Genomic DNA, 23927 nt, shown 5'->3' with positions numbered 1-23927 from the left:
AGAGGAGACGTGACTGTCCCAAAGTCACACAGCAAGTAAATCCAGGACCTAACCAGTATACCATCCTGCTTCTCACTCGGCAGAGTGTCTGGCAGCTGATTCCATTCTAATACATTCGTGTCCTCACACACACTGGGATTTCCTCCAGGGCAAAAACCTTGTTATCACTTCCTCAGGAAAGCCTCTCCTGATCTCCCCAGAGAGTAGTCCAGGCCTCCTTATCCTACCCCACCAAAGGTCCCTGCATTTTTCCTTAAAAGCAGGATCACAATTTGTAATCACATATGGATGTGATTGTCTCGACCAGTGTGAAAGCTCCAGGGAGGCAGGAAGTGAGGCAGACCCTGCTAGATGCTTACGCAACCAATATCCAGTCTCCTTTCCGTATAGAACTTGACCTTGTTTGGTGTAGCAGCAAATCCAGCTACATCACTATATGCCCCAGTCTCCCTTTCAGTTAAAGGTGGAAGAGGCTGGGTGCCTAATGGGAACTCAGTACACATCGAGGGCAGGGAGATTCACCCAGTTCTGGGCACGCAGCTGGTACTCAGGAAACGCGTGTGCCATCTAACCAGGCTGGAGAAGCAGAGATCCCCCCACGGCTGCCTTTCTCTTGGAAATATTTTTATTGGTTCTGAGATAACAGGGCTGAGGCGAGGCGGGACGGGCACAGAGTTAAGGAGGGCGGCGAGAGGCTCTGCCCCGGGGGGCAGACATGCTGTGTGGGGCGCCCCCAGCCAGCAGCGGCTGGGTCTATGGCACTCGGCGCCCGGCCTGACTTCCGCCGGCTTGGCGCGGTGGCCTCCTCGTCGGCGGGCGCCCCCCTTTCCAGTTGCAGGAGTCGTGAGTCTTTCACAGTGCGGAGGGGCGGGGGTCCGGGGTGGGCACCTCCCCGGGGTGCAGGCAGGCCCCATCCGCCAGTACGTCCCGAGCTCTGGGCGGCGGCGGCGGCGGCGGTGGCGGCGGGATGAGGCGAGCTCCGGCTCCTCCTCTCCCCGCCCGTGGAGCTTGGCAGTCCTGGAGGGGCCCTGGCGGCCTCAGCGGGACATCATCCGGACAAACTCTGCGGTGGGGTGCACAGGAGGGGGTGGGGAGAAAGCAGCAGTCAGGGCCCAGGACGCTGCCTCCAAACCTCCCTCGGATCGGTGGCCCCGTGTCTATTGCCAAGGCCCCTGACTGATGCTGGTCCCCAACGTCCACCCAGGATCTTCTTTTTTTTTTTTTTTTTTTTTTGCCCGCGCCACACGGCATGCGGGATCTTAGTTCCCCCACCAGAGATCCAACCGCGCCCCCTGCAGTGGGAGCGCGGAATCCTAACCACTGGACGGCCAGAGAATTTCCCCCATCCAGCATCTTCCAATCCACCTTCTACACAGCAGCTAGCAGGAGCTTTCTATCTGCGTATCTGACCCCTCTTAAACCTCTCATGGTCCCCACTGGATAACGTGCTGGATCCTGACACGACCCCAGGGCCTCCCTGTTCTGGCCCCAGCTGACATCTCCAGCCTCACCTGTCACCACTCACCTTCAGCCACTAAGCTCTGACTCCACAGAGCTCCCTGTCAGCGCCTCAGGGGCAACCAACACACACCCCTCCTGTTCACCTCTCAGCTTTCCTGCAGCCTATCCCTGCTCCCTTCTCTTTTAACTAGACTTCATTTTTTAGACCAGTTTTAGGTTCACAGCAAAATCGAGCAGAAGGTACAGATTTCCCATATGCTCCCTGCCTGCCATACACACACATGGTCTCCTCCATCGTCAACATCCTCCAGCAGAGCAGGACGTTGGTTACAGTCAATAAAGCTACGCTGACACGTCATTATCACCCCAAGTCCACGGTTACATTAGGATTCATCCTCCGTATTGGACATTCTGTGGGTTTGGACAAATGTATAATGACATGTATCCCTATTGTACTATCATACAGAATAGTTTTATTGCCCTAAAAATTCTCTGTGTTCCCTGTCTTCATCCCTCCCTCTCCTCACAACCCCTGGCAACCACTGATCTTTTCACCGTCTCCACAGTTTTGTCTTTTCCAGAATGTCATATCGTTGGAATCACAAAGTATGTAGCCTTTTCAGACTGGCTGCTTTCACTTACTACGCATTTAAGGTTCTTCCATGTCTTTTTATCACTTGAGAGCTTTTTTTTTTTTTTTTTTTTTTGAGGTACATGGGCCTCTCACTGTTGTGGCCTCTCCCGCTGCGGAGCACAGGCTCTGGACGCGCAGGCCCAGCGGCCATGGCTCACGGGCCCAGCGGCTCCGCGGCATGTGGGATCTTCCCGGACCGGGGCACGAACCCGTGTCCCCTGCATCGGCAGGCGGACTCTCAACCACTGCGCCACCAGGGAAGCCCCTATAGCTCATTTCTTTTCAACGCTGAATAATATTCCATTGTCTGGATATACCATAGTTAATTTATCCATTCACCCACTGAAGGACATCTTGGTTGCTTCCAAGTTTTGGCAATTATGAGTAAAGCTACTATAAACAACAAATCTGTTTGCAGTTTTCTGTGTAGATATAAGTTTTCAATTCCTTTGGGTAAATATCTCTTCCTTCTTTTTCACCTGCTGGCTCCTACTCATCTCTTAGGGCTCTACTTACTTATAGCCTCCTCCAGGAAGTCTTCCCTAATCCCCCCTCCCAGCTTGGCAAAGGTGCCACCACTGTGCCCCACAGCCTACTGTACTTCCCCCAAACAGCATGGACTATACTGCTGGCTTCGGCTTTCCTTGCTGGTCTTGGGCTCCTCAAGGCAGGGATCAGGTCTCGGCACACACTAGGTGTACAACACACGCTGATAGAATGAATGGGGGATGCTGGGCTTTCAGGGAAGAGCCAGCATCTGTAGGAGTCACTACCTGGACATGGGGTGACCTGAAATGTTCAGCTCTCGTGGTAGGAAAGCCTTCTCTCCATTGCCACACTCTCTTTGACCTTGAAGACTAGCTACTCCCCAGAAAAGGCCTCCCAGCCTTTGTGTTCTGGACATATTCACAGTCTTGCTCGTGTTTATCTTGCCTTTCTGCTCAGAATGCACGTTCCTGGAGTGCAGAATCAATGTTTTGCTGTTCGTTTGTTGTTTTTCCTGTATCCCATGGTGCCTCGGACAGTGTCATGTACAGTGTAATGTATGTAGTGGTTGAGATTCCAGGCCTGAGTTTATGACCCAGCTCTGCCTCTTACCAGTTAGCAAGTTATATTACTTCTCTGAGCCTCAGTTTCCTCATCTATAACATAAGGTAATAATGTGCAGTCCTTAGAGTCATCATGAAAATTAAATGAGATAATATGTGTAAAGCTACTTAGTACAGTGACTGGTATACAATAAGTGTACAGTTATAGATGATCACTATTATGATTATTATTGGTTATTTTAAAAACACTTTTACTGAGCATTCATTATGTGTCCGGTACTGAGTTCTGTGGGAATGACAGAGATAAAGAAAGTGGAGTTCCTCCTCTCCAAAAGTTCAGAGTCAAGCAGAGATATAACTAGCATTTAGGGGCCAGTGTGAAGAATGAGGGTGAGCCTGAGGTGTTGTGAAAGCCCAGAAAAGAGGAAGTTCAATCTGGGGAATGAGGAAAGCAGTGTTTGAGGGAGTGGCCCCACTGCTGGGTCTTGAAGGATGAATAGAATTTAGGACCAGCGAAGAATAGGACAAAAGGCATCCTGACAAAAAGAACAACGTATTCAAATGACAGCTTAGGAGGTTCATGGACCACCTACGGCTTTAAGGTGGAGTGTGAGTGAAGGAATGGTAGGAGCTGTGGCCAGAGAGGTGAGCCGTGAAGAGATTTTAGGGGGCCTGAGTGTCAGGTTGAGGAATGTGGTATTCAGAAAATACCTACATGGATGGATGCAGGAGTAGGTGGACAGATAGATGGAGAGAGATGGATGGGGGCAGATGGACACAGGGATGGATGGATGAATGAGTACATGGATAGAGATGGGAAAATGACTGTACAGACTGATGGAAAGATCATTGGAAGTATGGGTAGAAATATAGGCAGATGAGTAGAGATATACAAATGTATGAATGAATGTTGAGAAGTAGAGATGCATGGATAGATGGAGAGAGATACATGGGTAGATGGATGCATGGATGAATGCATGGGTGAATGTAGAGAAGAATGAATAGGTGCATGGATGGATAGATAAGGCCACAGATAAATGGTTCTATGGATAACTGTTTACACATGGGTGAGTGGGTAAATAGGCACCTGGACAGACAAAGAGATAGATGGATGAAAAGATGGAAAGATAGATATGGAAAGATGGACAGATGGTTGGATGGATGGATGGGTGTAGGGACGGAAGGCAGATTAGAGGGGTGGCAGGATGGAAGGGTAGGGGGATGGAAAGTTGGAGTGCATTGATGATTGCATCATGGATACATACGTGGAGGGCTCTGTGGATGCCCACTACTACCCTGGTTTCTCTTCCATTCTCAAAACCACTTCCACCTACCTTCAAAGTCCACTCGTCCATCCCCATTGAGGTCCACATCTCGGATAATTTCCTCTATGTCTCGGTGTCCCACCTGATGACCCAGGAGTTTCCTCATGGCCTCTCGTAACTCACTGGTACTTATCTCCCCATCACCATTGGTGTCAAACTAGAGAGGGCAGGAAGGAGGGAGGAGTAGCTACAACATGAAGACTGTTGGAAGCAGATCCCGAGGTTGAGCCCCTTCTCCAGCACCACTGTCCCGCCTTCCCCGGATCCCTTCTCTGTCCAAGCTCCTTCCCCTGGTCTGGGATCCAGAGCTCACGTTTCCGTCCCGGGTTGGAATTCTAACAAGCTCCCCACCGCTGCCTGTCCACTGCCCATCACTCACCTCTCGGAAGGCATCTCGCAGTTCCTTTACTCCAATCATATCTGCTGTCTCCGCCAGGAGTTTAGGTCCCATTAGCTCCACAAAGTCATCAAAATCCACATGGCCACCCACTGGGGACAGAGGAACAGACTGGATCATCCATCTAACCACTGCCCATCTGGGACTTCCCTGGCAGTCAAGTGGTTAAGACTCTGCACTTCCACTGCAGGGGGCACGGGTTCGATCCCTGGTCGGGGAACTAAGATCCCGCATGCCACATGGCGCAGCCAATAAATAAATACATATAGATTTTAAAAAATTAAAATTTAACCACTGCCCATCTCCAACTAGGCAACCGAGGGAACTGCCAACCCTCCTTGACCTGCCCAGCTCCAGGCCCAGGGTATAAGCAAAGGCCAAATGAGGACACAGAGGTGACCATGGATGGGGGGTTGTCACAGAATGGCTCAGGCGAGTGGCTGGAGTTTGACTAAAGGAACAAGTCAGGAAGTTGACAGGGGTAGGCACGGAGGGGAGAAAGAGACAGGCAAAGAATTTCAGAGAAGGAGAGACAGAGACACACATGCAGAAAAGCAGAGAGAGAAGCAGAAGCCGTGGGCACCTGGCCCACCTGCCCCCGCCTTTCCCTCCTTGTGCAAATAGAACTCACCTTCCAAGTGGCCCTCAGTGGGGAGAAATACAGGGGACCTGCCCCCTGGGGCCTGCTCACAGCACTTTCAGCCAGTGACTGAGTTTGGGGGATAAATACCCAGCCCGAGAGGTAAGGGCTGGGGACAACTCCGAGGTGGGCCTGCTACACCAGCTTCCCGAGCTCCGGGCAGAACTAGACTCCAATCACCCGCAGTGGTAGCTGCTCCAGTGCCTCGTGCCTTGGCTCCTGTCTCCGCCCTCTCATCTCCCTACCCCCTACCGATGCCGTCCTGCCCCTACGGAGTAAACTACCGTCCTGCCCCTACGGAGTAAACTACCGCACTCAAAGCCCTATCTCCCGGTCTGCTCCTGGGAGAATGAAAATGAAGACAGAGCAAAACATAATAATGGCATCCTCTGTTCACCTCTTACTGTGTGCCAGGTATCTGGCTGTTTTAAATACGTCCAAAAAAGAAAAACAGACTCTCAGATACAGAAACAAACTAGTGGTCACCAGTGGGGAGAGGGAAGTGGGAGGAGGGGTGAGATAGGGACGGGGGATTAAGGGATGCCAACTACTATGTATAAAATAAATAAGCTACAAGGATAGAGTATACAGCACAGGGAATAGGGCCAATATTTTATAATAACTTTAAATAGAGTATAATATATAAAAAATTTTGAATCACTGTGTTGTACACCTGAAACTAATATACTATTGTAAATCAAGCATACTTCAATAAAAATAAAAAAGAAACTTCCAGGGCTTCCCTGGTGGCGCAGTGGTTGAGAGTACGCCTGCCAATGCAGGGGACACGGGTTCGTGCCCCGGTCTGGGAAGATCCCACATGCCGCGGAGCGGCTGGGCCCGTGAGCCATGGCCGCTGGGCCTGCACGTCCAGAGCCTGTGCTCCGCAATGGGAGAGGCCACAACAGTGAGAGGCCCGCGTACGGCAAAAAAAAAAAAAAAAAAAAAAAGAAACTTCCAGAATAGGCAAACCTGCTTAGACAGAAAGTAGATTAGTGGTTGCCTAGGGCTGGGGAGGGACTTGGGGGTAATGGCAAAGTGATACAGGGTTTCTTTTGGGGGCCATGAAAATATTCTGAAATTGATTGTGGTGATGGTTGCACAACTTTAAATACACTAGAAGCCACTGAAGTGCATATGCTTTAAGTGAGTCAATTGTATGGTTTATGAATTATATCTCAGTAAAGCTGTTACCAAAAATAAAAATAAAAAATAAATGAATAGGGCTTCCCTGGTGGCGCAGTGGTTGAGAGTCCGCCTGCCGATGCAGGGGACACGGGTTCGTGCCCCGATCCCGGAGGATCCCACATGCCGCGGAGCGGCTGGGCCCGCGAGCCATGGCCGCGGAGCCTGTGTGTCCGGAGCCTGTGCTCCGCAACGGGAGAGGCCACAGCAGTGAGAGGCCCGCGTACAGCAAAAAAAAAAATAAAATAAAATAAAATAAATAAATAAATAAATAAATAAATAAATAAACCACGAAAAAATAATAAAGAAATAAACGTGCCCCCAACTGACTTCCTGTGCTCTATTCCACCCCTCATTTTACAGGTGAGCAAACAGAGGCACAGAGAGAGTAGTTTGCCCCAGGTCACAGAGCTGGGAAGAGGTGGGCCGAGAACTTGAACCCAGGCAGAGGACAGCAAGGGCGAGGCTGGGGAGGGAAGGAGGTACCCGCTGGAGGGACTCACGGTTCATGTTGATCTGCTGAGACAGCTCGATAAGCTCCATCTCGGTGGGCATGTAGCCCATGGTGCGCATGCAGTTGCCCAGGTCCCTGCAGTTGATGTAGCCGTCCTTGTCTTTGTCAAACTCTCTGAAGGCCTCGCGGAGCTCTGGGGAAGCAAAGGAAGTGGGGGAGGGTTGGTTGTGGACTGGGGTGGGGGGGTGAGGGGATGACCTGCAGAGTCTCTGGGGCAGAGGCAGCCCGAGGGCCTGCTGACTCTTGCATTCCTCCAACGCCTGGCTCCACAGAGGATGCCTGGCTCTGCACCAGGCCCCGTTTGCAGGAGGCCGAGATATCTCTGCCTCTCTTCCCACCCACCTCCCTCTCCTTATCTTTCTGGATGGTTGAGCAACCCTCTCCCCTAAGGGGCCAGTTCTTACCTTCAATCTCCTCTGGCCGCAGTGATCTGTCCTGAAACAAAAGAACATGTCCTATTAGCAGCTGCAAGGGGCCCAGAAGTCACACTGCCCAGCTGAGGGCCGTCCCGGTGGCAGCAGGCACTGGGCGGGAGGTGATGCGGTAGCAGCGGAGGCGTGCCTGGACCATGTCCTGGGGGGGAAAGGATGCAGCGCCCCCTGTCCCACAGACATGGGAGATGCCCTCTCCAGCCTGGGTACAGAACCTCTGGGCCCCCAGCCCCTTATTCCAGACACAAGAATGTGTCAACGAACAGGGCTGGTCTGGAGGCCAAAACCTGTAAATAAAACGGGGTTAGCGGGAGGTCACAACAGAAAGAAGAGGGCTCTACCCAAAGAAACCAGGAAGAGCAGTGGAAAAGAGGCCTGCAAAGCAATGGGAGAAGCGAGGGGCCGGGGGGGAAGTGGGGGCCCAGACAGGCACCCAAGAGGGAGGAACAGGAGGCGGAGGAAGAGCCGAGGGAGCGGAGGCAGGATGAGGCTGTGCCCTGCTTCCTGGGCACCGCCCCACCTTCTCCAGTTGGACCCCCATCCTATACCTCGCCCTGTCACAGGACACAGCATAGGACCCTGGGGGCTGCCAGTGCCTCTGGTGGCCGCCAGGGTCCAAAGCGCACGTCTGCGGCCTCAAACAGTGTCCAGGTCTCCTTGGGGAGTCAAGGAAGCCCTGGGACGAGGCATCTGAACAGATGGCAGAGAAGTCTCCAAAGAGCAGGCCCAGAGGAAGCAGGGGGCAGGCTCCGGCTGGTGAGGCATCAGTCGCCCCAGGCCTGCCCAGGAGGGAGACAGACTGGCATGAAATGGATGCGGTGCCCAGATGGACATGCTTAGCAGGCTCCAAAACTGGTCCACCGGGCTCATCCTCTCCATATGTCACAGCTCTCTGCCTTTGGGCAGGGAGAACACGGGGCAGGGTGTGTCCGCCCTGAGGAAGTGCACACCAGGTGTGGGCACACCGATCGCAAACACAGACACACGGGTGTGCCACAGCGAGCGGGCCACAGCGAGCGTGAGGCATCTCAGCTGTGCACACAGGCTGCTCTAGCCAATAGGGCCAGGGCGGGTGAGAGGCTGCTGCCCACCTGCTCCAAACTGGCCCCAGGGCAAGGGACCCCAGTGCTGGAAAATCTGAGAATCTTCTAGAAAGGGGCTGCTGAGCAACATTTTGTGGGACCACCAGCTGCGCAGGAAGGACCCGGCTCTCAGAAGTGGCCGTACGTGGTAGGACAGAGCTGACAGCGTACGTGAGCCTGGAACGAGTAGGCTGCAGGCCACCAGGTCCTGCTAGCGGCATTTTTAGCTGAAGGTAGGACTCACCTCAAGGTGTCTGTTTCTTTGAAATGACTGTGAGGACTTCCACTTTAAAAACCTGTCACTGTGCACAGGGAGGGGTTGTCACGCCCTGTAATACCTACCTAATCCTACCTCTATCACCCACTAGCTGCTCCAGTCAGACTGGGATCTTGGGTGACCAAAAAGAATGTCTTTTACAATGCCCGGTACCCCCAGTAAGTGAAAGTGTCAGCGACTATATGCATGCACTCACACGTGCAGAGTATGCTCACTGGGACAAGTGACACAACCCTTCCCACCCTGCAGGCCTCAAGTAGCCTCTCACATCTCCAGGACCCAGCTCTGCAGCCCCGACCCTACTTCTTATAAACCCAGAGCCAGGGAACAAAAAAGCTGGGTACCCCTTGGCAGTGTGCCCGTGGCCGGAGCTGGTCCAACTGAGTCCTGCTGGCTGGTCCCTGAATCATACACTCCTCAGGGCAGAGCAGCGGGAGGATGTGTAGTAGAGCCGGGGATGCCCACCGATGGGGCAGAGAAACCATGAGCACTGATTTGGGGGGTCAGGTGGGAATGGAGCCCACCACACCCCTCACTCCTCAACTTAAGCAGTCGGGGGACGAGCTTGGCCTCTAGAGTCAGACGGACTCAAGGGCAAAGCCCAGATCTGCTGCTTCCTAGATGTAGGACCTTAGGCAGGTTCCTTCAACTGTGTGCGCCAGAGTCTCCTCATCTGTAAAATGGGTTAATACCAGTACTCACCTTACACGGCCTTTGTAAGCATCTGTGAGGCAAGATGTGTAAAGTGTTTAACAGGTGGCATTTAAACCTACTGATGTTTGAATCTATAACATCACTGTTAATACCCTCCTCTCTGTGACTGTTCAGATACGCATGGGAGGCCGTCCAAAGCAGTGGCCACATGTGACTATTTAAGTTGGAATTGGAATCAAAGAAAATTAATAATTCACTTCCTCAGTTGCACTAGCCACATTTCAAGGGCTCGGTGGCCACATGTGGCTAGTGGCTACTGTAGAGGGAGGGCAGCGCAGATTGGGCAGTGTTTCCACAGTAAGTTCTACTGGATGGTGCTGCATATTCAGTACTGTTGTTCAGAGCACAGGAGGTCTTTGAGTCAGTATCCCTGAATCTGAATCCCACCTCTATCACCCACCAGATGTTACCTTGAGCATGTTACCTCTCCAACTCAGTTTCCTCATCTGTAAAATGGGGAGGATAATAGTACCTACCTCTTGGAGTTGCTCTGAGGCTTAAGGGAGGTGATGAGCCAACGCACTTAGCACAGTGCCTGGCACATAGTAAGTGCTCAAAAAAAACCCACAAAAACTCCAAGCAATATTAGCTGCTATTATTTCTTGCTGGTGGATGTGGACTCACCAGGGCTTTGCAGCCATCAGTGGGAAACTTTGGGGGTCAGATTCACAAGTGGCGGGTTTGAGGTGTATCCGTTGGGGGATGCGCACTGCTGAGTACAGAGCCCCCTCTTCTTCCCAGCACCTCCTTCCTCACGCCCTGTGAAGCCAAGTCGAGCGCGGCTCCACCGGGGCCAACTTACGTACAGGCTGCCTGTTCTCCGCGAAGCCCTTACGCAGGAAAATGCAGGCCGGGCCCAGCAGGTTGTGCATGACGGCGCAGTTCTGGGCCAGCATCAGGAGCGGTCCGGGGAGCTCGCCGCTGGCCGCCAGCCCTTCCTCACTCGTCTGCACCACCGTATAGCTGGTCTCCTCCTGGCGCATCTTCAGCCAGCACCAAGCAAATACAAAAGAAAGGCAGGGCATCACCTCCCTGCCCAGCTGGGTCCTCCTGGCCCCAGCCTGGCTCCTGGTCCTAGAAGGGGCCCTTCTCAAGAGCAGACCTTGCGAGGCAAACAGCAGGGTGCAGAGAGCCCTCAGGATGCTCTGGGGCAGGCATCAAACTGGTCCAACAGGTGGAGTCCCATCCTCGGCCAAAACGGATGCTCCAGGGAGAGGTGGGTCTGATACCCTCTGTGTGGCCCAAGTGCAGACACAAACACACATACACACACACGTGCACAGAACCACACACTTGTGTGCATGCAGAAGCTCAGAGAGAGAAGCAGGCAGAGGGAGGCTTCTGTTCATTCAGGGAATAATGTCCTTTCCCAAGATGCTCCCAATGTCCCAGCGCAATTCCCGGGGCTAAGCTCCCCGGTCAGACTGACCTCTGACCCTACCCCCACTGGAACCCACTGGAAGGCAGTGAGGACCATCAGAACTGGTGACACAAAGAGCAGGCTCAGCTAGTCTGCAACACCGGAGGTTGCAGACACAGGTGCCACAGTGAACAGAAATGAAGCAGGCAGGTGTGAGAGGCAGGGCCTGGGGCAAAATGGATGCTGTGTGTCCCCTTTGAAGGGACAACATTACGTAACTCCAGCCCGGTGTTGCCAGATCTTCTGATTTAAAGCATCAGGTGGGCTAAACAAAGCACATCTATGGGTCAGATTCCACCTAGTGTGCGGCCTCGAGACTAGACGCTCTCTACCACCAGCAATTCTCCTCGTCCCTCCCGCCTTCACTGGCTCCCTGCCCAGCCCAGTCTGCAGGACCTCTAGAGGCTGAGGCAGGGGCCCTCTCTGCTGGCCGAATATAGCTGTGCTCCCAGGCCACGGCCAGCCCACCCTCTTCCCTGATGTTTCCCATGCAGCTATAAAAAGTCAACACTGCCCACAGACCGTCCCCTTAGGGCAACAGCGGCATCCAGACACAGTATTCTCTTCCACCCCAGCATCCCGGCCAGGATGCCCAGCATCCCCCCCAGAATCCAGGTCAGGGCAGTCTGCCTTCGGCCCTGAGCTTGATGCCTCCCCACCGGCGTGGGGATTTGGAGCCAAACCTTCCAAGGAAAGAGAGAGTGGTGGAAACTTAGAGGGCTGTCTTTGTCCAAGAACACCAGAGCTGCATGCCCTGCCCGTCCATCCTGCTGCACCTGCTTTCTAACAGTTTCCTCCAGCTCAAGGAAGGCCACGTCCAGAAGAAGGTCCCACGACCTAACAGGTAGCCTGTCCTCCTAGGCGGACAAGCAGGGCAACCTCCCCCATCTCACCCTGTCCTCGTGGTCCTCCTCCCCGGAGCCCCACACTGTGGAGCTATAGTCTAGACTCTCTTCCAACTTCCTAAGCCTCTTCCAGGACTAGAGATGAAGGAGCAATATTCTGGCCCCTCAAAGGGAAAGCAGCAACTCAGACCCGAGGTGCAGGACCTCAGTCCAAGGCCTGAGTCCAGTGAGTGCAAAAAAGGGTCACCCTAGGTAATCTTAGAACTTGAGGGGTGTCAGACATGACCAGGGTCCATTCTGGTTTGATGACCAGGAGAGGTTCAGAGCCTCGGCCATACTCCCATAGGCTTCGGGGACCTGGCTAGAGCCAGGGCAGGACCAGAGAGACCTTCCTGACAGAGGGAGCCCAGGAGCCGACCATGGCTTAACCCCAGGAAACAATCTCAGGAGATGTTTGTAGAGAATCAGCCTTTTCGTTTCTGGCTGAGTCTCACTCAGTTGGCTTGGATGAGCACGCCCAGAAGCAGGCAGCAGGCAGCAGGCAGCACAGAATTCCGAGAGGAGCTTGAGTATAACTGGCTTTGGACTCAGACAGTCTTGGGGACAAATTCTGGCTTGCTGCTTGCTTGCTATGTGACCTTCGGCAGGTCATTTAACCTCTCTGGGCTCTGGTTTCCTTCTCTGTCCAATGGGTATGATCAGGGCAACTCAGAGGATTTGGTGAGAGGTAAATGGGCTATTGCATGGTGCCTAGAGCATCGTAAGAGCTGACTGTGTAGAGTTGCCATGGTGATGACAATGATGATGACAACGATGATGACAATGATGATGATGATGCGACTTAAGAGATGCTGGATGCCAGAAGGCATTTACTTCTGGCTGCAAAAGAAGTGGGAGAATATTTGCCAATCAGGAAAGATGTGAGAAGGACAGAGAAACATTTGCTCCCACGAAGGAGGAACCAGTGATGGCTGGGAAATTTCCACTGCGTCTCTTGATCTTAACCCTGCCTGGCACCAAGTTGCCCCAGGACGCTTCTGTTCTTCCCTGGCCAGTGATGGTACCTGACAGCCCAGTCCTGCCCTGCTCAGAGCCTGCAGGAGGCCTCCTCCTTCCATTACCAATTCCCAGCTACTACTTAGGAAGCCAAGTGGGCAGCGGCCCACAGGCTGACAATGTTTCCTGGCACCGAGGGGACGTCTCCTGAGTGTGGCAGGGCAACAGAAGGGGCTGGCACGACTCATGACCTAACAGCTCTCTAACAGTACAAGCTCGCCAAGCACGTGCTCCCTCTCACTGAAGGTATTCAAGGAGAAGTTGACTGAGGAAGCACTTGGTGAGGTGGACGAGAGCACTGCCCAGTGAGTGGGAATTTGGACTAAGATGACCTGTAAGGTCAGGTTCGTGAATCTATGAATAACATCTCTGACAGCTGGAAAAAGAGAGAGGCAGCCTCTCACAGAGGCAAAAATAAAAACAAAATACCAGATTGGGATTGACATATGTATACTAATATGTATAAAATAGATAACTAATAAGAACCTGCTGTATAAAAAAATAAATAAATAAAATTCAAAAAAGAAACCCCCCAAAACAAAAAATACCAGCTCTGGATTTACACAGACCAGGGTTTACATCTCAGCTCTGCTTCTGGTTGGCTGTGGGATCGTAGGAACGCTCTTATCTCTGAGTCCAGCTCCTTTCTCTAGAAAATAGCCAAGAGAACTACTTGGTGGAAAAGAGCAAATGAGATAACAGGTGTTGGAGGTCTTGCAGATATTCAGGAAGAAGCAATGATTACTATTATAAAAAAACATGAAACTGAATGCAATACGTTTTATGATCTTTAGCCCTACTCCATGGACGCAAAACCTCTCCTATTTCCCTTTTTATTTCCATCCCCCTTCTCAGAAAACCCAGAGTGGAAAAATTATGATTATGATGCTAATAACACTAGCTAACATTTACTGAGTACTATATTCCAGGCAGCGTTCCCAGCTCTTCCTTTAGCCCCCAAAATCACCTTTGGAGGTAGATGTTAGTATTTCCACTTGATGGATAAAGGAACTGAGACCCAGACGGGTCAAGTAACTTATCCAAGGTCACATGGCTAGAAAGAGGAGACCTGAGAAGTCTGACTCTTAAGCACTCTGCTGTATAAGGGAAGATGGGTTGGGTAGGACAGACGGACAATACCTGTTCTTGAGTTCACCTCTTTAAACTCTGGACAGAACCCAGGGAAAGGGCCTTTGCCCTGTGGTCCTCTAAACTAATTCAGATCCGTTTCTGCTTCTCTGCAACAGTGTGGAGGCCACCTCTGATGCAAAAGACTCTCCTTTAAGATGACAGATGATTGGGGGGTGTGTGCACAGAAGAAACAGTCAACCCTCAGAAGGATCCAAGGAACAGTGAAGATTAAAAGGAATTTGATGTGAGCAGCTTAGCTAAGTGAGGAAGATGATGAACAGAAAAGGCTGAAATGTCCTAAATTGAGAGGCTGTCAAACTAACAGAGGAGGTAGAATGGGGCTGGGGGTAGAGGAACCATTAGCTAACCTGAGACCTTGGGTAAGTTACTTAACCTGAGTGGCAATCAAGTTCCTCGTCTGGTAAATAAAATAATTTGGAGGAAAACATCCCTCACATTACTTCTTCCTTTAAGTAATATCTATGAGTTTCTTCTATGGCCTGACTACAGGGGGCTAGAAATACAGGCAGAGCCCACTTAAAGCAAGACCCTACAGATGTAAGCCCAGGTTTGCAGGAAAGATGCTTTGGAGGTGATTATTTGCTTTCCAAAAAGGATTCTTGCAAAAGGATATTATCATGGTGTATAAGCAATACATCCACTACAGAAAGCAACTTACAGACGCCTTTGCTGTACACTCTGTTTCTCGACGGAAACAACCCTGGGGCCCCAAACCAGTCTGGTCCTAGCTGTGAGTCTCTGACCTGACTCAAGAATTATCAAGGGTGGAAGGGGACACCTGGCTTGGTTCCTCTCAGGAACAAGGCGATCTACTTCAAAACCCACAACTCTGAAGGCTTAGAGACCACCAGAGAGGCTCAGAGACCCTCAAACGAGCTGAATGAGCCCCCATCCTACTGCCGGGAAGGAACCAGCAGCAGCAGGGTCAAAGCCCAGCTCAACCCTCTTCTGATCCTGTTGGCTCCAAGGGGGTCTGTCCACTCACATCCTAAAGATCCACGCTTTTCATGGAGCTACGTGGTTTTTTTCCTAAATCTTGCACAAATTCCCAAACACAGCGCCCCACGCAGCTTTAAGTCCCAACTTCAGCTCAGAGCCTGGGACATAGAAAAATGTGATAGGAGGGAATCTGGAGGGAGAAACAGGGAAGCAGCTCTAGACAGAACCCACGGGAAGGGTAGCAAGCTTCAGATGCCCACCCTCTCTGCCCCCAACTTCTGGGGCAGAGGGCAAGATGCCCCAATCCCCCGCCCCAGGTCTTAGGAACTCCAGAAACATACCTTCCTTGAGAGATTTCTCAGTGGAGACTTGACACAGTTGCCCATCCTAAGCTGAGGCAGCCCCTCTCAGGACCCCCGGGTCCATGAAGGAGGCTCCTGGGGGCTAAGAGACCTTAGTCTGGGTCCCCACCAACCCTAGCCTCCCTCTGCCTGCGCCGTTCTTCCTCCAAGACCGATCTGAGCCCTCTCTCTTGCGCGCGTGCTCTCTCACTTGTCTGCCCGCTCCTGTTCCCAGATTTTTTTTTTTTTTTTTTTTTGGTAGATTGTGTGTGTGTTCATGTGTGTGGGTTTAACTTTCTGGACACTTTCTTAAGGAGATGAAGGCAGGAGGGGAGAGTGCAGGCATAGAGGAAATTGCCCGGAGAGCTGATGGCAAAGGGCAGCCTAGCTGGAGAAGGCTGCCGGATCATCTACATCAGATTACAGCTGAGTCCTCTCCCCGGTCCATTCCCCCTCCCTCGGCCCCTCCTCTCTGGCTGTCAAATCTGCAGGGAGATTTCCTCGGGGAGGGGAGCCCAGAATGGCAGCTGCAGCTGGGAATTAGGCCAGCAGACCCAGAAGGGGAAGCAGGCTAGTTTGGGCCCCCAAAGCCAGGGTGCCTCCCAGCTTCCAACCTTATGTGTGCATTCACACACACACACACATACACACACACACACACACACACACACAGGTGCTCAGGGACAAACACGCATCTCAATCACCGCCGCCATGGCAGCTGGATTGAGAGCAGGCAGCTCCAGCGAGGCCCTGGGAGATCTTGTGACGAGTCTCCATCACGCTCCATTTTTCACACTTGCCTCCTCACCGAAACGGGATGAGGCTCCAGGGCTGGAAGCACAGCTGAGCCGACGCAGCTCCTTCGGCTCCCTTCACTGTGCGCGCGCTCTCCAACCCAAGGGAAATCAAGAGCCGGCCCTGAGGGGGTCCTGATGGCGGCAGTGCTGGCACGGCGGGCGAGCGAGGGCGACGACCTCCTAATCCTCTGCCTGATCCCCGTAGAGGATCTTTCACCGGTTTCCTTCGGGGTGCAGAGAGGCCGCCCTTTGCAAAGCGGTCTTCAAGGTCCCATGAATGAAACTTTTTAGGTAACTGGCACGTCCTCGCCCCTCCAGCTTCCAGCTTTGATGGGAATTCATCTCAAGCCTCAGATGTCACCTCTGTGACCTACAGCCCCAGCCAGATGACCCAGGAGAGGAAGTGTCCCCGTTTCCCTGCACCCGGCTTTTCCCAGCAGGGGGCACCAGAGATAGGCTGGGAAGCCGAGCTTTTCCCAGGCCCTGCAGCAAAACCATTTACACGCACGGCTGAGAGTTTCAGTCCAGAGGGGCTCCTCTCGCAGGAATTTTTGTACAGTTTTGGGTGGCTGGTCAGAGCTCCCGTTAGGGGGAGATGGATGGGGACGCTGCCCAGAAGGTGCCACAGGCCAGCTCCCAGGGAGCTGGGGAGGGAGGTCCCTGGATAGCTTTTGAGGACCGTGCCGCTGACGGCGATGCAATGGTTTATTTTAGTCGGGGGAGTTGCTCAGCAGCCTGGTTCCGGCCTCTGGAGGCCAGAAGGAGAAGCCTGGGTGGGGCTGGGGGTGCGCTGTTGACACTTAAAGGGCAGGAAAGGGGGTGAAGATGCTGCTGGGGAGCTGGTATGGGGAGAACCAACAAAAATGCCTTTTTCAAAGACCTGTTCCTCGGAAACAGAGCGTGATGGCAGGGTCGTGGGAAGAGCAACAGACTCAGATGGATGGGAAGGATCTGGAGGTCTGGGGTTGAGTCCTGGCCCCGCGGCTCCTGAGTGCTCACATGGCAGCCCTCAGTTCCCTCGCCTGGTGATACGGTGCGTGTGGGGAAAGTGCGTGGCACAGGACAGGTACTGGATAAGGAATTATTAAAACGGAAGAAGGAAGTATCATTTGTCCCATGTGCTTGGCTCTGGGAAAGTTGTGGAAACAAGATACACATGGTCCCTGCTTTCAGGGAGCTCACATTCTGGCAGGCGGGCAGGAGATATTAAAGGGCTATCAACATACTTAATCTCAGTTCAGGTAAATGCTATGAAGGAGAAACACAAACACTCTAAGAATGTGAGACAGGGGTCTGACTTAGTGTGGAAGGATCAGGAAAGACTTGTAGACAAAATGTAGAGCACTGACCATCTGCAGACTCTTTTGAAAAGCTAGGTCTCACTGCGGACCCCAGAGGGGAGATGAGTTAGGCTCCAGGTACAAATCCAATTCATATGAACTAAACGGGTGGATACATGAAAAGTCAGCACAGTGTGAAGCAGGGGTTCTGAATGGTGGCTGCAGACTAGAATCACTAGGGACCTTCCCCAGAGATGCTGATGGAGTAGGTGTAGGTGAGCCCCTGGAGTTGTTTAATACTCCAGGTAATTCTAACCTGCAGCCAGTGTTGAGAACCACTGATCTAGAGGTAAAGAGCCCAGCATACAGAGTCGGACAGACCTGCGTTCAAATCTCGCCCACCTGCCTACCAACCATGTGACCTTGAGGACTTCTTAATCTTTCTGAGCCTCAGTTTCTGTATTTATAAAGTGGGTACTCTAATAACCCTTCCTTCATAGGAGGAGTTAATGAGATAATACATGCAAAGGGCTTGGCACAGTTCCAGGCACATAGAAGGTGCCCCTTCCCCTGCCCGGTGGCGACGTTGGTCCTAAAGGGCCCAGCAGGGCCTCCATTCACTCAGCAGGCCACCCACAGGCTCAGACCTGGTGACTCCTGCCCCCCACAGGCCAGTTCAGAGCACAGCACCCATCTGTCGACCTTGGGATAGGCCTCTGTCCTTAGAGACAAGGAGACAGGAGACAGCAAAACCAGGCCCTTGTGGAAAAGTCCATGCACTTGGAAGAAATCCCATCCTTCTTTAGCGAAGAGGGTGCTGACACCAGCTTGAGGCTTAAGGGCAGCCAGGGATTCAGGATTCCAACCCCGAGCTTGCTTAATCTATTTTAGGTTGAACAGATGGGGTGTGTGGTGGTTCTGTGTGACGGGAGTAACTACTGATCTTGAGGAGGCAGATGGCTTGACCTTTGGCAGAAAATTTCACAGAGGGCTGAATGGTGGGGGCTTCCCTAAGGAGTGAAGCACATCCCACGGCCCCGCCTCCCCTCCCCTATGCACCGTGGCAGCAGCCCCTGGGCCTCCAGAAGCCATGCTTAGAGTTCTGGAATGGAATAATAGGATCAGAGGGATGAGAAGGATAAACCCATTGCTGATGATTCCTGATTAGGAGGGAGGCTGGCTCTGGGCCCTGATCAGTCCTATCACCAGCATTTGAACTTGGATGGCAGCCCAGTGTTAAGACACTTGGGGAAAGCTGGGTCGTAACCTGAGAAGTGCTTTGTGGATGCTTCTGACAAATAGGAAACACGCTTCTGTGACTTTCCACTGGCCAGCATGGTGTGGCACTGGCAGGTTGTTTGGAGACAGACACACCACATCACAGTCCTGCCTTTTACTTACACTGTGACCTTTGGACAAGCCACTTCCCCTTTCTTGAGCCTGTTTTCTCGTCTCTAAAATGGGGCAAGATAATGCTAAGTTTCACAGGTTGCTATGAAGATAAGATAATGAGAAGATACTTTGTCCATTGTTTACTGGGCTCTAGACAGAGGTTGAAAGTGCCAATGTTGCATCTGCAAAACCTACGAACTGACACCTATCATCTACGATTGATCTCAACCACAAACTGACCTTCTCTTCCCCTTCCCCAGGACCCAGAGAAAGGCCACAGGGACTCCCAGCCCTCTCAGAGAGCAGTAGGGAGTGACTTGGCTGGGCAGGAGTAAGTAATATACACAAGCCATCATTCTAGGCACACAGGCCTAGTGCACTTGAATCCGTTAGGATCCAAACCGTACGGTCCCTCTCCCTCATCTAAGCTATAGGAACCAAGAAACTGAAGTGCAGAGGCTGGAGATTCATTCATTCACGCATTAAATACCTTGACCCTCTTACGTACAAAGCAGTTTGGGAATTGGGCTAGCCTACTCAAATCAGAAGAGATGTCTCTATAGTTAAAGAAAGGGGAAGGATGGGACAGAGCTATGGGTTTTTTCCTCTTTGCCTCGTCTACAAGAGGTGTTTCTTCCCAAACTTAGGGGAAGGAACAGAAAGACTATTCTTAAAATAGTTTTCCAAGACCCAGTGCCAAGAGTTGCCCCCAAGTCATGCCTGTCCTGAGTTAATTTTTGATACCACATCTTCTCTCTAGGCAGCTGGGTGGCTTGTCCTTAGCTGGCCACAAAGAGGGTACTAGAGGAGGTCCTTTGTCATCCAGCTCCTTTTTTTGTTTTTTTTAAAATTTATTTAATTTATTTATTTTGGGTCTTCATTGCTGCACGCGGGCTTTCCCTAGGTGCAGCGAGCGGGGGCTACTCTTCGTTGCGGTGCGCAGGCTTCTCATTGCGGTGGCCTCTCTTTGTTGCGGAGCATGGGCTCTAGGCACGCGGGCTTCAGTAGTTGTGGCATGTGGGCTCAGTAGTTGTGGCGCATGGGCTTAGTTGCTCCGCGGCATGTGGGATCCTCCCGGACCAGGGCTCAAACCCGTGTCCCCTGCATTGGCAGGCGGGTTCTTAACCACTGCGCCACCAGGGAAGTCCCTCAGCTCCTTCTTTTAATGGCCTTCCTCACTTGGCTCAGAGACAGCTTACAAACTACCTGATGCAGGCCCTCGTTCTGACAATTACTCTATTAATAATAGTATTAATGAAGCCTGTGCCCTTTTCCAGCACTCACTTTGAGCCAGCCCATTTGACATCCTTAATCTTGTATAACCCTCATAAGAGCTCTGCAAGGTAGTTTTTTGTCAATCTCATTTCTGGATGAAGAAACCCAGACCAGAGAGAGAAAATAACAGGCCCAGGGTCACAGCAATAGGAAGTAACATTGCTGGGATTGGAACCTACAGCTCTAACTCCTAAACTACCATTCCATGCCTTAGCCTCAAAACCACACCATCTCCCTGCAGGCAGTAAGGATGCTCTGTTAGGTCACTGGAAGAACCCTAATTCCTGTTCCCCCTAATGAAGGAGTCCATCTTGGTACCTTCAGTGTCACTTTGGCCCCTGGCCCTCCCTGGCTCTATCACAAATGGAAAGAAGTTCTGACACAGTCCTTGGTAGTTAATCAACAACAACAACAATAATAATAACTAACATCCATAGACCCTTGCTCTGGGCCAAGCTCTGTGCATATCTCCATATCCCCTTTAATTCCCCCCGAAAACCCATTAAGATACTATGATTATCCCTATTTTGCAGATAAAGAAACATAGGCTTACTGAGGTCAAACGATTCACTGAAGGTTAAAAAAAACAAAAAAAAAGGAACTTGGGAGACATGAAAAATAGACTTCCCCAGGGCTATATTGTGCCCAAAGCAGATCCTATCTGAAAGTTTCTATGTTCAGAACCTCATTTCCCTTCTCTTGGTCCTGACCCTGTCTCTAAGGACAGAAATCTCAATGCAAAGAGAAGGGATGGAAAGCCTAATTCTTGCAGGAGACTGGAGACTCTGACACAAAGTCCCAGGCCGGGTTTTGTTACTGTTACCGTTGCTGGAGCAGATGCCTTGGAGCCGTCAGCAGGAAGGCCAGACGGGATGTGCCCAGCTTTAAAGAGAAAGTCTGCAGCCCCAGGGACAAGAGCTTCCAGAGGGAGGTAGTAAATATTTGATGGGACCTTCCAGTTCTCCCTGACTCAGGTGACCCTGGTGACATTTCAGAACATGGAACTGGAAAACAGCCTTCATTTTATGACTGAGGAAGTAGAAGAAGAAAAACACATGAGCTGAAATGCTCTGAGCTCACAAAGGGCCCAGGCAGGCAACTTCTGCAAGACTGGAAAGAAAGGGCCCTTTTTCCAGAAACGAAGTCAGATCACCAGCAAACTAAATAACCAGAAAGTGTGTGATCCTGGGCCAATGACCTACCCTTCCAAACTGCTAGATGGTAAGCTCCAAAATAGCCAGAACCCGGGCTATCCTGTCCACTTTCGTCTCCACAGTGCCCAGCAAATGCCTGGGCAAAGTAGGCGATCAAAATATATTGGATAAATGGATGAATAGTTGTCACCAATTCAACGACACAGTATCCCTTTTGCAATCCAGACCACTCCTGCCCTAACACCTGACACCCCCTCACTAATACAGAAGCCACTGCAGTCAACTCTTCAACATATCACTGCACTAACTTTCACAGCTCTGCATTTAAATCTCTACTCTGGAGAACCGTTTCCCGGTAACTTGGCTAACGAGGGCTCCTGGCAGGAACAAAGCCACACTGCTGCCCTATCAAGCCACCACAGCAGCCCCGTGCAACCCGAGTCTACGTGCAGCTGCCTTCATGTCAGCTGCCTTCATGCCTCCACCGGCATCAGCCACTGCAGAGTAGTATTTTGAAAAGGAATGTGCAGATCTGAAGCAAAACACGCACGGCCTCCTTGGAGTTCTGATCCAGCATGGCAAGCCAGGAGCTTGAAACGGCTTCTTTACGCTACATCCTAGCACAGAAACGCACAGGCCCCACCTTCGCCCACACAGCACGCGACACTCTGATCAGACCTGTGTTACACCCCTCCTCGGCTGCTGCAGAACTGTGTCCATGCTGTGCCAACGAGTTTGACTTAATTATGGACTCAGAACTACAGGAAATCCTGGCTTTGCTCAGTAGTTCACAGGTTCCTTTCTGCTGAGCCTCTCTCCCCAGCAGCACAGCCCCTAACTGTAGACCTGGATTATGACCACGGGGCCATTTTTAAAGGGCAGATGCCCAGCTGCTTGGGGTTCTTAAAAGAAACAAAACGAGTCATTCATGACCCCTTAGTGACCTTTCTGACCCTAGAATACTCACTAACTTAGACTAGGGGTCTCTGGGTGTTATTCCATGTCCCACAACTCGACAACTGCCCACTACCGTCTTAATGGCATCCCTAGATGACAACCTCCTTAAAATACCCCCAAAGTTCCAGTTTGAGCCATAGCTCTGTGCATCCCTCCATGCCTACCCAGACACTTCTCTTTTCTCATATTTTTAGCTCTCCTAACTTTTCCCAGGCCTTTGGGGCCACCACAGGCAATGGCTAGGGTCCCTCATCCCCAAGCAAGGCTGTGTACCTCGAGGTCCCCACTCTTGATCCCCAGACTCCATGCCCATTGCTCTCTTGGGTCGCTCATTGGCCGTCTTGGCCAGAGGCCGGAGGAGTGGGTTTGGTGCCACCTGCTCGGAGCACCCCTCCTTGACCCCTGCAAATTTCCAGGCGGTTTGTGGAGGTCGCTCCCGTCCAGGACTGGCCCATTCCGGCAAGTGGAGGGAGGCTAGGCGGTGGGGCCTCGCCCTGAAGATGCCCGGAGCGTGGACAGCGCACAGGGTGCTGAATCAGGCACGGGGGAGGAGGCGCGCGGGCTAGGGCGCCAGGCGGCGGGAGGACCAGAGGAGCGTGACCCGGGGACCCGCGGGCAGCGGGAGGAGGGCTGTGGGCGCGCAGCCGCGGCAGGGTCCCGAGCGCCTCTCCAGGGAGCGGGCGGGAGGCGCGGCCCTTACCTGGCCGAAGGCGGAGCTGAGCATGGGGCGCAGCTGGTGGAGGAACGGGTCTGCCTCGGACGCGGCGGCTGGAGCTGAGTCCCCGCGACCTGGGGCTCGCAGAGAGCCCCGGAGGCCGAGCGCCGGGGACAGCCCCCGTTCCTCCCCATCCCGCCCGCGGGCCGGCGGCAGCGGCGACGGCGGCGAAGGTCGGGACGCCGCGGCCGGCGGCGCCTCCCGGGGCCTGCAGTGCGCCTGGGGGAGCCCGCGCCGGCTCCCCCGCGCGCCCTCCTCTCGCGGCGCCGGCCGGCACAGGGGCCTCCGCAAACTGGGGTCCCCGGACGGCGGCGGCGTGCCCGGGCAGGGGCCGGGCAGCCGGCGGCTGGACAGCACTGGCTCCCGGGCAGGGCCGTGGCGGGGAGCCCGGCTGCCCCCGCTCGCCGCCGCCTTCAGCAGCGACGTCTTGGACTCGCTTTTAGCGATGTGCGAGCTCATCGCGGCGGGGCCCGCGCTCGCATGGCCCGGCGGGGGCGGCGCGGTGCGGCGCGGCGCTGGGCCCCCAGCGGGCAGAGAGCGGGGCGCCCGGCGGGAGCCGAGCCCGAGGACGCGCTGGAGGCGGTCGCCGTCCCCCGGCCGCTTAAATGCGGCCCCGTCGCCGCCGCCCATGTGACAGCGCAGCCTCTACGCCTGGAGCCCCGAGCTCCCCGGCGGCTGGCGGTGCGAATCTGGGGGGGCCGCCGGCTGTCCCATTAGAGCCCACCCCCGGCTCCCCGGCGGCCCAGGTACCGCCGCGCCCCGCCCCTTGCCCCGCCCCGCGCTCGAGGAGCCCCGCTTCCCGGCGGCCCCTGGCGGCTGAGGGGACGCTGCGGTGCGTAGCCGGGAGCGCCGGGAGTGCGAGAGAAGGGGCTAGGCGAAGGGCCCCATAGATGCC

General features: G+C 53.2%; 1 protein-coding gene across 4 annotated transcripts; it reads right to left on the bottom strand.

The window, feature by feature from the left end:
- Positions 1-1037: 1037 nt before the first annotated feature.
- On the bottom strand, positions 1038-23662 carry CABP1 (calcium binding protein 1). 4 transcript variants are annotated; one of them, XM_060119086.1, is made up of 7 exons: positions 23018-23662; positions 10516-10692; positions 7610-7640; positions 7195-7338; positions 4849-4958; positions 4479-4626; positions 1038-1063 (listed from the first exon to the last, which is right to left on the bottom strand). In XM_060119086.1, exons 1-7 carry the CDS (start codon positions 23660-23662, stop codon positions 1038-1040), a joined length of 1281 nt encoding a protein of 426 aa, XP_059975069.1. The 4 variants fall into 4 exon arrangements, with proteins under 4 accessions (XP_059975069.1, XP_059975071.1, XP_059975070.1 ...); XM_060119088.1 differs by lacking the exon at positions 23018-23662 and adding an exon at positions 15463-15507; XM_060119087.1 differs by lacking the exon at positions 10516-10692.
- Between the last annotated feature and the right edge of the window lie 265 nt (positions 23663-23927).

Source organism: Mesoplodon densirostris, chromosome 15 (assembly GCF_025265405.1).
Source record: "Mesoplodon densirostris isolate mMesDen1 chromosome 15, mMesDen1 primary haplotype, whole genome shotgun sequence".
Lineage (NCBI taxonomy): Eukaryota > Metazoa > Chordata > Mammalia > Artiodactyla > Ziphiidae > Mesoplodon > Mesoplodon densirostris.
This window is presented reverse-complemented; position numbering and strand designations above follow the sequence as displayed.